We start from the raw sequence: 16,232 nt of genomic DNA, 5'->3' as shown, positions 1-16,232 counted from the left end.
ATGCATTTCCTGACTAATTTGATGAAATCAGGAAAACAAGGTGATAAAACCACAAAGCCTCTCTACAGCATCTCTCATAATGTTGTCACTCAATATTTCTAAGAGTCTGTTTCTTTTCCTCCTGTTTTTTTTTTTTTTTTTTTTTTTTTCTTTTTTTTTTTTCCCCTGCCTGAGAGCTCTACAGTAATGTATGAGTATGATTTACTAATTATATAGTGACACCTTCAGTGTCAGGAAGAATGGATCAAGGTGAACCCTCAGTTTGCAGGAATGGCTATTTAAGATCCCTCATCTTCAAACTCAAGATGCATTGGTGCATTTGCTCCCAGAACAATAGTGCACCAAGATATTTTTCATGAGATATCATATGCCTTGGGCATTCTTGTGAGCAGCCAAAGCACACAGGACTCACTGGGAAGGAAATGAAGACATGAATAGCTCTCACCTCCTCTGATTTCCCAAGAGCCAGAGAACTTCATATGGATTATCAGATTTGTAAGGATTTTTTACTATTTTTCTGAAGTTTTGTTTTGTTTTCTCAAGGGTGGTTATTTTGGCCCTCTGGGGGTTTTATGAATTTTGTCTGCTCAACACTGTCTTGAGACAACTCACTGCTGGGATCTTAAAGACCCCAAACTGATTTCATTGTTGAAAGAGCCGTTCACCCTGCGGCCTTCATGTACCTTGCCTGGTTACCCTCTGATGAGTACAGATCTCTATACAGGAAACTTGAGACTCCATGGCCCTGCTCCAGGGGCTAAACAAAAAGAGGTTCTAAACTTTAACCAATCTGCCACCCTACAACTAGCAAGAGAGACTAATTTTCTGAAATCAAATCCTCTTGCCTGGAAACAAAACACATTTTTGGAACAGCTTTGGGTCTACTGACTACCATGAACCAAAACCAAGCAATCCTCCTCCTCTTGCCTCTGGACACCAAGGATAACTTCAGAAAGCCGTTCACAGAAGCAGTCAAACCTGAAAGCTTAGAGAAAGCATCAGCAGCAGCAGTCACAGGAAACAGACAAATCTAAGGTAAAAATCTAGAAGAGACAAAAAGGGTGCAACATACCATGGTAACACTCCTATGGCAAGGAAAAGCCCTCTCCTCAGAGCTGAGAAATAAAAAATCACTGAGAAAATAGGGACGCTTTTGATCACAGCAATGTTTCAATATTGTGTTTAAAAGTAGTTGGTTACTGGTGCATACAAAATAGTTAGATGGCCAAAAAAATCCATGCACAAAAAAATTCTTATTTGTAATACTCCAATACTGCTGTGGTGGATCTCTAGCAAAAAAAGTTGCCAATAACAGCTCACTCATTCTCTTTTTTTTACTTTGTATTCAGAAGTTGTTCCTCCTCAGCCTCGTCCCTAATAGCACAGGTAGGTGACATTTACCAATTTCATACAATGAATAGAAAATAGGAACTGAAAGGTCCCTTTTGGTTACTTTGCAGTTGTAGCTGGGTCTTCTGTTTGTACTTGAACAGAGCCCCGTCCACGCCTATCCCTTTCATGATATTATCATGAGGTTAATTACACCATTATCCAAAATTACTGATTGTTTGAGAACCTTGTTGAACTCTTCTCTTCCTGTTTTAAGAGATTAGCAAGGGTAGATTTAGCTTTTCAGGTGCTCAGTGTCCTCACTGTAAAAAGCAGCTGTCTCTTCAGCCCTGTACTGGCAATACGGCATCAAATTCCTTTCCAGAGCAGAGGTAGGGGCTGACTTTTCAAGTGACACTGAGCCCCCACAGTGTCTGCCACCACCTTTGAGAACCAGACTGTTGGGATGTGAAGTGAGGAACAAAAGAACTAGATCCTCCTGTCTTGCTTTTACTTCCTTGAACGGTACAAAAAATGGAAATCAACACAGAATAAACTGCGACCATTAGACAACTCTTTTAGACTAAGTCAGCTCATCAGAGCACATGCATGGCTTTTCAGGTGTTTCATAGAAGGTTATAATTTATTTCTCACTGTCCTGAGTAACCCAGTCACTTTAGAATACTACCAGAGAATCAAAACCATGGTAGAAAAAAATCACTAAGAAACACCTGGACAGTCTTACCAAAAAAACCTCAAAACATTTCCCACAATCACAAAGTTTCTTTTCCCTTTTTTTCTTTCCTCAGTAACTTTCTTTGTTCTTAAACATCTATAGCTATTGGAAGGAATGTTATCAATTTAAAAACAAAGAATGTGTTTGTTGTTGTGTTTTTCTTTTGGGGGAAAAAAAAAAAAAAGTCTTATATATTCAGTGGAGCTTTTTGATTCTGTGCCCAGATACCGACATTACAAAACATTAGACAAAATTATAGGTACACAGCGTGCCAAGAAAATCAACTCAGCATGGCTTGCCCAGGCTCTTTGAAAGAAGGCATGCACACTGTGTCACTATTATGATTTAAAATAGCTGGGCCTCCAGAGCCAGCACACTACTGTAGCACAGCTCAAGGTGCCTGCAGATGCCTGTAGCAGCAAGCCAAGTGATTAGCTTCAGCACTGCCATGAAAGCACCACTTTGATTCCTGTTCAATGTGTATCATGCAGCTCCGTTTGAGCACAAAACAAACCTCCGAAGAAATGAAAGGAAGCTTGGGAGGGGGGAGGAAATAAACTGAGCCTTTTACACTAAACCTCATTATTATTTACTATGGAGTGCAAATTTATTGGGTTCAATGGAGAGGGGGATTTTCTACAGAAAAGGAGAAGAAAACGGCATTTCTCATTGTAAAAGGACTTCTGCTTCTTTTGGGTATAAAATGGGTCACAAAAGCTTACAATTCCCTGAGCTCAAGGTTTGCTAGAGGCAAGCAAGAGTCTGTACATACATGCACATGCATCATCCTGCAGAGAGAGCCCTCTCAAATGCTTTCCATGTTACCTTCTCCCTTCTGCATCCCTAAGAATCGGGACAACTCCCAGGGATATTATGGACATGCTCTGACACTTCTCCAGACAATTTTTTTTGAAACTGGAAAGGATTTTTTTTATTTGTTCACATCAGTTGTTGGGTTTTTTTACAATGCCCTCCAGCTGCTCTGGTATCCAGGTTGGAATCAAGGTTCAAGCTGCTGCAAGTTCACAGATATCACAGGGTCCAATACACATGTTCAGGAGACACAGCTACCTCAGCCTCATGTGAGGATGAAGGAGGGAAGATCCCCATTCCATAAGTTGTTGCCTGATAATTGCCAGCTCAGCTCAGCTAATACAATTTCATCTTTAATTAAACCTCTAATTAAACCAGTCTCTGCCCTTACCTTTTTACCACCTTCAATTTGTGTTAACTTTCTTAGATAGTTTCAAAGAGATATCTAGTTGTCCCTTAAACTAATGAATACCATATTCTTCCAGGAGCCTTCTTGATGCTTTGCTGACTAAAATATTGGTCCTGTTCCTACACTTTTCCACCCATGTCCTAAAAGGAAAGAATTTCTGAGTGTAACCAGTATGTACCTACTCCGCAGGGATCCCTTAGGTTATTCAAAATACTCACTTTTATTGTGAATTAATAATAGACTTTAAGAATTTTTTACTAGAAGGAATCTCAATTTAAAGTTAACCTGCCTGTATTTTCCAAGGTTAGCAATAGCTTCCTCCAGAAGAAACAGTGATCAAAACATCACACAAAATGTTTGAAATAGTTCTGTATATGTAGAGATTATATTCTTCTGGACTTACATTTAACCCAATTTACCTCTAATAACTCATATTGGTAACTGGTTTCCTTTCCTCCTCCCCGCCCCCCCTGCCCCCCCCCCCCCACTACAGTCATACTACCAAATGAATGAATCCACATTTTTCTATAATGGTTTCTGAAGTTCTCTACTGTTTTTTAGAGTTCTCCTAGCAATCTAGTAGTAATTTATCTAGCACAGAAAATACCTGTTTCATTACTGCTGTATTTACATTGTTTTTATTTTATATTTAAAAGCTTAGAAGTCTATAGTACACAAATTTTCTGCTCTACTCTTTCACTGCTGGTCATTGATAATAGCCAAAATCCCAGCACCACTGGAAATCAGAACAGTTCCATCCACACACATGAAAAGGCTGGGGCTCTGAGAACTTTCAGCCTAGATGAGCATCCCAGGTTTTACTCAGGAGCTGGAGCTCAGATGTTTGAAGATGCCTTTTTAAGGCTACAGTACAGGTCAAAGCTTAGGGGGAAACACAGGGCAGCTGGAGAGAAAAATTAACTTGAATTATTATCAAGTGAGAGCTGGATTAATTCCATTATATTATGATGATTCTGCACTGCAAAGAGGCCATAGATCCTAAAGACTTCAACTCCCTGAGTGCATCTCTGTGTCTCTGAAGAGAGAACAATTCATTTCTTAAGTTTTTCTCCTGCACGTATGAAGTTAACCTTTCTTTGCTTTAGCTATTAATCAGCACAAGCCTCTCTCAGGAAGGGTGTGTGGAAGGTACAGATGAGGAACTTTACTACATCAAAATGGAGGTCAGTTATTTTTAGGGCTTTGTTTCACACTATAATTAATTTACACTCCTCTAACATGTAGCTTTTTGAATAATGTAAATGCAGCAGTCAGTGATGGATCCAACGAATTTGCTTGTGTCCTCATTTAATTGTATCTTCAGATATGCCATACGGAAATACTGGTCTTCTAAAGGCTGTGGCTTTCCTACTCTTATCTCAGAGCCCATCCACTGGCAGCAGAAAAAAAGGAGCCATCAAAATCACTGAAGCACTGGACTTGGTCAGTTTTTATTAAAGCAGCCATCTCAGGACTGAATAGGGACAAAAATTGGAGGAAAAAGGGAAGTATTTGTTTGGTCTTAGACAAAAGACTATGCATCAGTCTGGGTTCTCTTCATTTACCACAACTACTCAAGACCAAAAAAACCCACTCCAAACCACCAACAAAAGTAGTTCTTGTTTTGTTTCAGGTCTGGTGTGATGTTCTTTAACTGATTTTTCAGTGAAATTGTACAGCCAGTGCACAGAAAACAAAATGAAAGTGACCTTGTTTGTAGGAATCACTGTCCTTTTCATTCTCAAGTGCAGCACCACTCACTGATAATCCCCGTCTTCCCCTTTCTCTAGTCAAAGGAAATTACTTTCCACTGACTTTTTTTTCTAGCCGCCATGAGATTCGTAAATTCCTCTGCACAGAGATTCAGAAGGCTTAGATTCAAAACCAGCTTTGTCAACTGCTATCTTGGAGCAGATTTTGAGTGACCCATTCATTGTTAGCATTCTGTCAAGTTGGCTGTAGTCAAAGCTGTGTTGCAAAGAGAGCAGGACCAGTGCTGCCCATGCTAAGTCCAGAAACAGCTGGATGTTTCCAGATTATCACGCCCACACCAATAAGCCATGTGTGGATGCAGTACTACACAAATGCTGCTTGAGGGATCCCTGGGGCCCAGGCCAATGTGCCTGCAGGGCAAAAGAGTATGAACTCTGGGCTATAGCAGAAACTTCAGCTCTTGCATGAGTGAAAAGGTACTGTGTTCCTCCCCACCCACTTCTCATACCAAAATTCTGCTGAGAGATTATGGCAAAATCTTTGTGGGATTGGCTGGTTGATCTCAAAGCTTGGCCAAAATTCATTTCTGTAACATGGTGCAAACACAGAGGAAGAGGATCTGTGATTATGGATCAGCCAGTCTCTTTTTGAGAAGGAGCAAAACTTCCCCTTGACCATACCCTTTTTAAGGTGTAAAACTCCTCTGGTTGAAGCTCTCTAGAAGCTTGGGATAGAAGCAGAATAAAAGCTTCCTTCAGTACCTCGACAACCACAGTATACACTCACAGACACTGGTGGCACAACTGGAAAGTTTCCAGACAACTTCAGCTATGATGAAGCAAGGACGCCATTCAAGCTGACATTTTGAATATATTTTACTCTTGGGGTTTTTGTTTGGATTGCCTCATTTGCCAGGATTATCCTACACGATGGTCAAGCCAAGTCAGATGTTTCTGCTGCCATCACTAACTGGAGTGGCAAAACTGACGCTCACACATCCCTCTACCCCAGGACAGATAAACTATGACAACCAGAGACAAAGAACTGTCAAAAGAATCTGCCCCAAGTGCAAGTGTACCGGAGGAAAATCATACACGAGTGGTGGCTGCATCATGAAATGATAAAGCAGAAAAAGGACAGCCCAGGCAGGGCAAAGAGCCAAAGCACACTGCGATTGGCAGACATGTACAAACACAGACAGAGATGCAGATATGACTTCTATTGTCAACATATATTTTTATAGGGCTAATTTTAGAATACTTAACAAGGCTGTACACATTTTCACTTTGGAAACACAATCCATTAGTTCACTCTTTTTCTATGACTGGACAAAGGGCAGTATTTATTAGTGAAGTGTCTGACAAAGCCTTTAGTGCTGTTAATCACACCAGCTTCCTTGATATATTAAGGCTATTAGGACTTAACTAGATAAAGATGCACATGTTACTAAGTGAATCACCTTCTACCAGTCTAATGGAAACCAAGTGTTGATTAAGTGGAGTCATCTGCTTAAAAAACAGAGAGAAAAAAATTGAAATAAACCCAAGATTAACAGACGTCACAGAAGGGTCGATGGAGAGCAATGTTGGATCCAAGGCTTTTAAAATAGAAACTTACATGAATATTTGAACTCCACTGAATATTGCTCTCAGCTTGACTGTGAAAATACAGTATTTAATACAATTTGTTTAGCTTTCAAAACTACATGCATAATTATCTATATGCATGACAGTTTCTGTGTCATTTAAGCATGTTCAGTCTCCACCCCTAGGTTCCCGGGATATAAAATGATGTTAGTAGATTAATTTCTAGATGATTTAAAACGCAGTGTCTAAAATAGTCCCAGTTATACTGACTGGGTTGGTGTGGTGTATGTGTTTATATATGCAGTTCTCAAGTACCGAATGGTTTTAGTATTAATGGGATATGATTATGTTGAATCCTGCACTGGCCAATATAACTATTCAAAACTAGAGGGGCGTTTAAATGCAACACAAAAAAAGGAATGCTGATTTGTGTTTAAGTCCCAGACAAGGCTTAAGTTGAATTCCTGGCTGTGCCACACATGCCACTGTGATACCTCAGGCAAGTCACTTCCTGCACCTTAGCTGTAAAAGAGGGAAGCAATATTTTTCTTTCTCCCTTCCCTTCTCTATTTTGTGTGCTTAACCTGTCAGAGCAGGAGCTTTCATGCCATGATGGAAATAAAAAAGCTGCCACAGAGGTCCATCCAAAGGGAGGCAGCTGATCAGAGGGTTACACCCATGGCATACAAGGTCAATCACACTGTGCCAGATGGGGCTGCTGGATGGAACCACCAAGTGGAGTATCACATAGTTTGGGACAGAAATAGAGCCTTTGACTTGGGTTCATAGCCCTGTGCTAAATGCTGAAACAGTGGGATACTTAAAACACATGTAAATTGTTGCAATCATATTTGCTCTAGATTTTTATAGATTTTTTAATCATGCAAATCTTGAATTTTCTTGTTGAAAGGTGTATTGTAGTTTTGTGACAACCCCACTGGGTGGGACACAAGAACACAGATGCATTTAAGGAAACTATATTTGCCCACTTAGTTGCCTGAGCTCTAGGAGTGGTAGGTATATTTTGGACCATGTGCTTATATTCTACTTTCAGAGACTACCTATTTTACTTCTTATCTTCCCTCTGACTCCCCTAGACCTAAGCAGGAGTCAGACAGCAAAGGCTTCTTCTCCTGTTTCTCTTCCTGGACCAGTTTTGGTTTGCAATTTTTAGCTGAGGGTAGGGAGGGGTGGGGGGAACAGGAGGAGCAGATAGGGTGTCAGAAGGTATGGACATTGTGTAAGAAAGGGAGTATACCTCCCTTTTCTCTGAATCTTTTCCAAGAGTTGAATAGATTCCAACCCTGAAAATACTACAGCCTGAATAGAGTCCTTTCAGCTCCATCCACTTTCCCTCCCTGATACTCAACTGCAAATGAAAATAAAGTATTTTAATTCCAGCAAGACAACTCTAAAAACAGATCTTTGACAAGGAACAATTTCAACTTTGATGCATTTACTTTCAGTAAAGGTTCATCCTAGTGCATGAAACCCCAAATTTGCCATTTATGTTGAAATGTTTTTTGGTTGCTCATCTGCAACACACATATCCCCGCCCCCCAGAAAAAGCAGAGATGATCTTATGGTCATTTCCTTTCACCTATAAGAAAGACAAATAAAAGTTGTCTGTGTAGCATGCTGTGCACACGTGTTGTTCACTTAAATCCCTTTTCACTAATCAGCTCTACAGGGTATTTAATCCATACAACTTTTCCACATTCTCTCTCGGCATATGCACATGCATTTCCATTCCACATCAAATGTAAACACTCTCTACACAAGAATGATGGAGGCTATGTTTCAAATCTTGCTTGGGTTTATCTTTGAATGCCAGACAAAACAGTCTTTATGTGGTTTGATAAAAGATTGAGTCATCCCCATTTGCAGACCTTACATCCACTTGCCTACCTAATCAAATATAACCACCACCAGCAGATTCCCAAGTCAGCAACTAATCTGAAGAGTCTTTAAAAGATTCTTAACAGGCAAGGCATTATTTAATTCCTCCAATTTCTCTCCCTCCCAAAATTCCTAGATTTTATAGGATATATTGCATGTTAGCTAAAATTCCTCTGGGATTTCTGCTTTTAATAAGCAAGCAGACATCTTGTGTGGATCATAAGCACACAGCCACTTCCAGCGTTAAGAATTATGTATAAATGTATATGTATTTATATATGTAACACTTTGTATTTTTAAAGGTTTACACTCTGTCATTAGCATTATGCTTCGCAATTGCTGTCTGCATCCACAAGCACTAGAAATTTGCAGTAAAATCTATCAAAACTCACTTAAACAGGAATGATTCTCTTTAGGAGTATTTTTTTTCCCTTTTTACTCTTTATAAAATCCATAGAGGAGTATCACAGACGACTCATGCAAATGAGTCACCAGAGTTTAATTAGTCATTGGTTTTGAGTACTAGCAGAGCCTCTGTGTGCTAGCTTGAACTACTTTCAGCCAGTCTTCTTGAGAATAAAGATCATATTTTGTATCGTTTAACTTCACTTTTCAGTGCTGGGGAAGTGCACACTCTCATTTCCAGCAAAGAAGCTGATAAAGCGCTGTACTCTCACTATGTGCAGCTATTTATGCTCAATACTAGATAAAGATATATTTTATATATAATCACATTTACTCTGATCCAAGAGCTGACACTTTAGGAACAGACCATGAAACACCGTAAGTGCTTGTAACACTGTTCTGCAGGCCAGGTAACTATACCTAAGTTATTACACCTAGCAACCCTTCTACGGGTTACAGACAGCACTCAACATAGTTTATATTAAACCATTTCAAAATTAATGCAAAAATTGACTCTTTTTCATTTGTGCAGAGATAGGAACTAATGATCTTCAAAGAGAAAATTGGTGCTAACAAATGGATGCAAGTGAAGGCTACTCCAAAGACCTTGTGGTCTTCAAGGTATGGCTCTGCCAACCTCCCCATGGATGTTCTCTAGACAGGAACAAGGTGCTGCTTACACAGCCTTTGTAAACAGATCAGACCCAAGGCACGGCACAGCAATGTTCCATGAGGCTGTGTGGGTGATCACATATACAGCAGCAAGCAGTTGTGCATAAAGTCCAGGATAAAAAGGGTATCTTGAACAAATTTCTCTGTCCAAGTCTTGTTTCTAGTGCAAGGCTTGTAGCAGAGGGTGGTGGTGTTTTTTTTTTTTTTTTTTTTTTTTTTTTTTTTTTTTTGTTTGTTTGTTTGTTTGTTTTGTGTTTTTTTGGTTTGTTTTTGTTGTTTTTTTTTTTTTTTTAAAAAAAAAGGTTAAGAAAGTACATATGCATAAAATCATGGTTTTCCTCCTTTTTTTTTTTTTTTTAACCAACTCATCCCTGACTACTGCTTAAAGTACTTGCTAAACTGGAGTTTACATACAGACATCCTGTTTAATAATCCTCAAGTGAGTCTTTCTCCATGGCTTCACCTAATCTCTCTCTCAGTTTGTTTCTATTCTAGCTACTGAAGCTTCTGGCAGCAGTGAATCCAACAAGCAATTATTTTCTGTTTTCATTTTTTATCGTGTACGCCTGCGTGTATTCAGTCAATGCAAACCCAGCAGTGTGATAATTTTATTTTACTGTAGCTGGCAAGATGCGAAGCATAGGACACTGGACACAGAAATCTGCAGTTATTCATTGTTTACTGAAATACTATCAGATTGGTAAGAGAAAAGCTATTAAAACTGTAAGGCTGCCTAATGACCCAGACTGTTAAAGGATGTGCTTAGTTGTAGTCCAATTTATAGAAAATGGGCATCCTCCATCACAAGTTCAGCACGGAAATTGCTTCCGTATGCTTGTACTTCAGCATCTGGAAAAAGACTAAGGATTAAATTAATAGGGATACTTAATCTTCCATATGCCTCAATATTCCTCCACATCCCTCAGGTTATTACTTCTACATTATTGCAAGAACTACATACAAGATAAGTAACCGCTTGGTGGTGTTTGTTTTGACTTTTATTGATTTCACGTATCTTTTAAACTTTCCAGCCAAACCCACAGCTTTTAGTTCCATTTCTCAGTATTGGGAAGGCAAATCCTCACAGACTTATTGCAGAAGCTGCCAATATTTAATACCTGAAATGCCTAGTGCATGTTCGGCCCTGCAAAGTACTGAATATTTCCATGCCAGACACTTTCTGAAGCCAACTCTCCAAGTGATGGTTTTAACCTCGCTTTCCAGCACTGGCCAGAAAGCTGGGTTGTTTGTCAGTCTTTTACCAACAGTATCTATTCAACTAAATTCAATTAATCCATTTCTATTAAAAAAAAAAAAAAAAAAAAAAAAGTGCAACAAGGGCATCATCAGTCAAGGGCTTTTTTGAAGTTCGCAGTAATTGCTCTGCTACCCTAGGAAGCACGGTAACTGTTCCCAGGCCACAGACTGACTTTAAAAATAGGTGAAAAACCCACCAAGGTTTGATCCTATGTTAGATAATGCGGCAGTTTCACATGAAATTGAAAACATGGCCACACATGAAGAATTCTTTTAGGTGAACAAGCTGTCAACATGGAACTTTGTATTTTTGAACTGAGGATGGTGTAGGTGGTATAATACTTTTCTAAGTAAAAGGTTAAACTATCTAATGTGTGTTCATTGGATTGTAAATACGGAGCATCAAATAATGAGACATAAATAAATACAAATCTATATTTTCATTTGTGACAGAAATGCTGTCATAAAAGTACCATATCCATGGTGCTGAGCAAAACTATGTCACAACAGCCAAAAGAAGAAGTCCTCTCAAAGGCATACAACTTTACTAAAGCTTAATGTTTCTGCCTGCTGTGATAAGGGGAAACGAAAATGTTGGCTCCTCAGGTCAAAGAAATACCTTTAATGGTCTCTGCAGCATGTCCTAAACTTTTCTGCATTGAATTGGCTGAGAGTTCATTGTTAGAAAGGGCATGATTACAATTTGCCTTATGATACACTAAAATAGCAGATTTATTCACATTACAGTAAGATTCCTCTGCAATGTATAACTCAAGTTCACACATTTTTAAGCAAATCAACAAGATAAATAAGTCAGACGTGAAGCCTTTTGCAATGGGGGACTGCTAGTTGATTAGAAAGCAAGAGTGGAAAAGAGCAAGAATCAAGTCAGAAACTGGATGTAGATTTGTCAATGGCCATTCTGTTCCTTGGAGCTGAAGATGGTCCCAGGTGGTTTCTAACACATGTATGGATAAAATGAATACTCCAGTGAAACAATTACAGAAAATTATCTAGCTAGAAGAAAATGTCATACCATGTACATAAATGTTGTAAGATACAGTCTTCATCACTTTTTGAAAGCCACCTTGAACAAGCCTTTGCACTTATTTCTCTTTAAAAGTTATATAGCCAGCACTCAATGCTGACTATTTATCAAATATTTATCACATCCTTACAATTTTACTGACCTCTATATGTTTAGCAATCACAGACATGCTAGATGGAAGACAGGAAACCAAACTAGAACTCAAAAGGCCTGTGATAAGTACACTGCCTGGCAGCTTTGGTTTCCAACATCAGTTCAGATTTCCACTAGTCAACCCAACAAGCACAGCAGCACATATTTTAAGGTAGATGTTTTCATGTGATAGATCTGTTTTCAATTGATTTTAAAAGTGCTGCTATCTCCTTTCAAAGTAAATCTGAAAAAATGCAATGATGTCTGTATTGCTCTTTGGATTAGTACTGGTTTGAATATAAGGGTTCACCTTCTCAGCTAGAAGCATGCAAAATGTGTATAAGCTTGGAACTAATATTGTCTGTAGAACTGCTTGATTCACATTAAAGGTGTCACATGTCACTACCACCTATCTCCTGTACAAATAGAAATCTCCATTTAAATCTCTACAATTCAAAATTTTGCAACAGATAACATAACTCCTAATGTTCCATGTAACTGAAAAATACTTATTAAAATAAGACTTTAATTATGACCTTGACAATCCTAACACTGTACTTACTGTCAGATGCAGGAACAATTCTGAGTATGTAAGAAGGGATGCCCAGAAAACTGCTTTGGATTGCTAGAAACATTCTTGAAAGGCAAACTTAAAAGTGTTCAAATCATTGCAGAAGATTAAGTTCTATTTTTAAAAGAACAGAAAGAGAGCATAATGTCTACTTCTCAGAATGGTTTAAAACTTTTTTTGTAAACCTACTCTGGGAGGTCCACAGGCAGGACCTACAGACATCTGGGGCAGTCTGGTTTGCGGGGATAACAGGAAGAGTCCAGGGACTGGCCACTTTTAGCCTTTGCTGTATATTCTAGATGATTTTGTGCAGTGACCATATTTAAGAATGAATATCCTTAGGGCAGCCAAAGCAGCAAGCCTGGCTGATTACCTGAGAAGTGCAAGCTATGCCTGTTATAGCTAAATTAATGGTTGGCAAAAGGCTGAAAAAGAACAGATTAATGTGAAAATGAAAAAGCTAGCACTGCAATCATTTATAGCCAAGCTAAAATTAGTGCAGTGAAAGGAAAATAGGAGCTGCAGGGCACAGAATTCCCCAAGTGTGCTGTGGGCTTGCTCCTGGCTGGAGCTGCTGGGCACACCCAGCATTAAGCCCCTGGCAGGCAGCGTTTTCGGCGTGAGGATGAAGAGTACTGTGTGAGGAGGAAGGGCACTGTGCACACACAGCTGGGCCCATCTGGAAAAACTGCTTTTGATTTTGAGCTTGGTAGCAAGCCAGCTGTGGCCAGGTTCCTTGAGGGTAGGCTGAATAGTCACTTACAGATGTTTCAAGGATGAAAAGAGAAGGCTGGTCACCACAAATAAATTGATTTGCTGCTGTAATCCTGCTCAACAACATTCCCTGAGGTATCTACACACACACTTTTGGACCACTGGCATTTGGCAGGGTGTGTGAGCCCCGCCTGTGTGCTGCACTCCTGCTGTTATATTCCCACTGGACCACAGCTGATTGGGCTGTGGGCAGCCTCCTGCTGGAGGACACCTTTAGGAGGCACAGCATTTGACACCCTCAGCTTTGTGAGCAACAGAGAACAATGGCAAAGTGAAAATATGCCATTATTACATGTTGGATTTCTTTTCAGGAAGGCCTAGCAGGCTGTATAGTCTCTAGTCACATTCACATAACCACCTTTTAATGGTTTTCATGTCTTGCCAACATTACAGCATTCAGGAATCTGCAGGAAGGTTCTTGCAAGTGTGATTCATCCCTCTGGCTTTTTTATGTTAGGAAACAGTCCTTAGGTTCAGGATCATAAACTGCGTATATCGCAAGGTCTAAGTTTCCCCCAGTGCACAAGATGAACAGATTAGAGGACTCTCTCTTAAATTAGCGTGTTCCTAAATTTGCAGAAGAAAACACAACATTTTGCTGTTGGCAATACTTGAAAATACAGATTTCTGCCATAAGGATCATAATTCCTGTCAATACACTACTATTTAAGCTTTTTATTTTAAAATGTCTCTTTAAGGTGCCATCTTCTCTGTACTGCTGTGTGTATCTAGCCCTCCTCTAACTTACAGGAGATTTTTCAAATGCACAAGAGATGTTTAGCCTGCAGCACTGAAAATATCTCCTCCTGAAGTCCAAGACTGGAAACTAATTCACAAACAAATGGGATGAAACTGTTTAAAATATTTTGTCACCTAAAAAACTACCTGATATCCTTAACATAGTGTTCAGCTCAGGAAGGCTTTAACTGTATGTTGAAAGCATACCGTGCACCATGTACTTTATGGGAAAGAGAGGGCCAATCTCTGGGAGCGAAAATACCAAGAAATTAGCTTTGGCCACCATCTACAACTGCAGCAAAAAAGTGATTCTAGCACTGCCAGTGAGTTTTTATGTTAACCACTGTTTGCTGAGTCCAACTGAAATTCTCTATTTTTAGCCTTTCAGCTACTTTCAGATAAAATTCCTGCAGATAGGACTAGCTGTATAGGGCAGATAACATACAACTCTGAAACCACAGATGACCTCATGCAACTGCAAAGAAAGAAGGGTCTGTTACTTAAAGCAAGGCTAAAATTTAACCCAGCTATACTAAAATTATACAGGGAGCGTTTTACAGTCCCATTACAAGACATAAAAACCCAGTCACTATAAATTCACGGTGTACTTATTTGTAAGGATGTAAAAAAGAGTAATTAATAACCCCCAAACAGCTTATCTCTGAGCCGGTACAACACGAAGGCTTTCCCAGGCTCACTGGAGATTTTACAAATAGCACTGAGAAGCTGCTTTAGCTGCCATTTGAGAATTATTTGTCCACACTGAAAAGTCATTGCTCTTTGTCACAAGTCACAAGACATTTCTTAGTGTTCCACACTTTTAGTTGACATTATGGAGAGAAAATAAATAAATGTAATCCAAACTTTCTGGAAAGGGCTTCCATGTGTAAGAACACATATTAACCACAGATGTGAGAGAGCACTGCACAGTGATTCTTTTTTGCGCTAAATGCACTCTACCTTCCTCTCTTCTATTTTACTCTTCCTCTGTGCCCCCCCATATATCAAAAGTAACCTGTTTCCTTTAAAACACCATTATTTCCAGGAGAGAGAAGTGTAGTCCTGAGTACTATCATTCATGTTTATTAAAGTAATTCAGGAGAAATGTGTAAGGAACAGGCATGTCATGAGTGAATCAATGCAGATCAGGGCGCTAGTTTGTAGTCCTTGGGTTGTACTGCTCACACCTCCTTTTGTTTGCAGAAAATTTGCTCAATATTTCTTTAGAACAAAACTTTCATGAGGTTACCACACAGATCTTTTCCTCAGGAAAAAGTTTCAGTCTTAATAACTAATGAACAGATTCAGGTACATGAGTGAACGCTAAAGTAAAGAAATGCTTTCACTCCCTCACCAGATCATTCCAAGAGATGAGTAAAAGATTCAAACTACTCAACTCTACCTTTCTTTCCTGTGCCAGCACAGGCAAACCTGTATTTTTAATGACACAACATTTACCTGTCATCTATCTTCTCAAGCACAGACAGCATTGAAATAAAGGCTTTCAAAGCACTTAACTTAATTTGTGATTATAGAACGAGTCTGATTCTTTTTGGATTCACGTCACTTGGAAGGAGAAACTCCACTTATCATAAGGAATGAAAACCAGGATGGAACAAGGTTTGCTCTTTCTCTCTCTAGGGAACTGTAGGTGGAGTTATGTAAACAACAGAGCAAAGATCAAAGGCAAATCTTAGGGACCATAATATACTGAGTTATTAAAGGAACGGAGCCTTTTATCTATTCAGAGGGAAGGAAGTAAAGCATTGAGGCATATGTAACATATGCAATCAAAAATGAAAAACCAAAGCGAGTCTCAAAAGAGACTGAAATCAATTAAATTCTGGGGTTTTTTTCTTATTCTGTTAAAATGATGAGAACCAAAAATGCAATCTGTGACAAAAAAATTAGACTCCAGCCCCTGGAAAAGCCAGACATTCAACTCTATTTTAAGTTGAATTTTCCTTCACATCCTATGAAATAAGCACTGTTCGATCACAAACCATGTCCTCATTCACTGCCAATTCAACTGAGGCTTACCTTATCCTCCACTCTGTTCAGCCTGGCACCAATCGTGTTATTGCCTCGATCTTTGCTTTTCTCTGTGGAGCAAGAAACATATTCAAATTAATATATGGTGGTATAACAAA

The 16,232-nt window shown here is 39.2% G+C and overlaps 1 protein-coding gene across 2 annotated transcripts in view; it reads right to left on the bottom strand.

Annotated features, from left to right (window-relative positions):
* The window catches only part of KCNQ1 (potassium voltage-gated channel subfamily Q member 1), a 333,177-nt gene that overhangs the window by 86,573 nt on the left and 230,372 nt on the right, over positions 1-16,232 (bottom strand). For both annotated transcript variants that reach the window (XM_040067802.2, XM_040067803.2), the window contains one exon: positions 16,123-16,184. In XM_040067802.2, coding sequence (XP_039923736.1) covers positions 16,123-16,184 — 62 coding nt within the window. The remainder of the gene's footprint in view (positions 1-16,122; positions 16,185-16,232) is intronic.

This window comes from Hirundo rustica, chromosome 6, assembly GCF_015227805.2.
Source record: "Hirundo rustica isolate bHirRus1 chromosome 6, bHirRus1.pri.v3, whole genome shotgun sequence".
Lineage (NCBI taxonomy): Eukaryota > Metazoa > Chordata > Aves > Passeriformes > Hirundinidae > Hirundo > Hirundo rustica.
The sequence above is the reverse complement of the archived record's forward strand: the minus strand, read 5'-3'. Positions and strand labels throughout refer to the sequence as shown.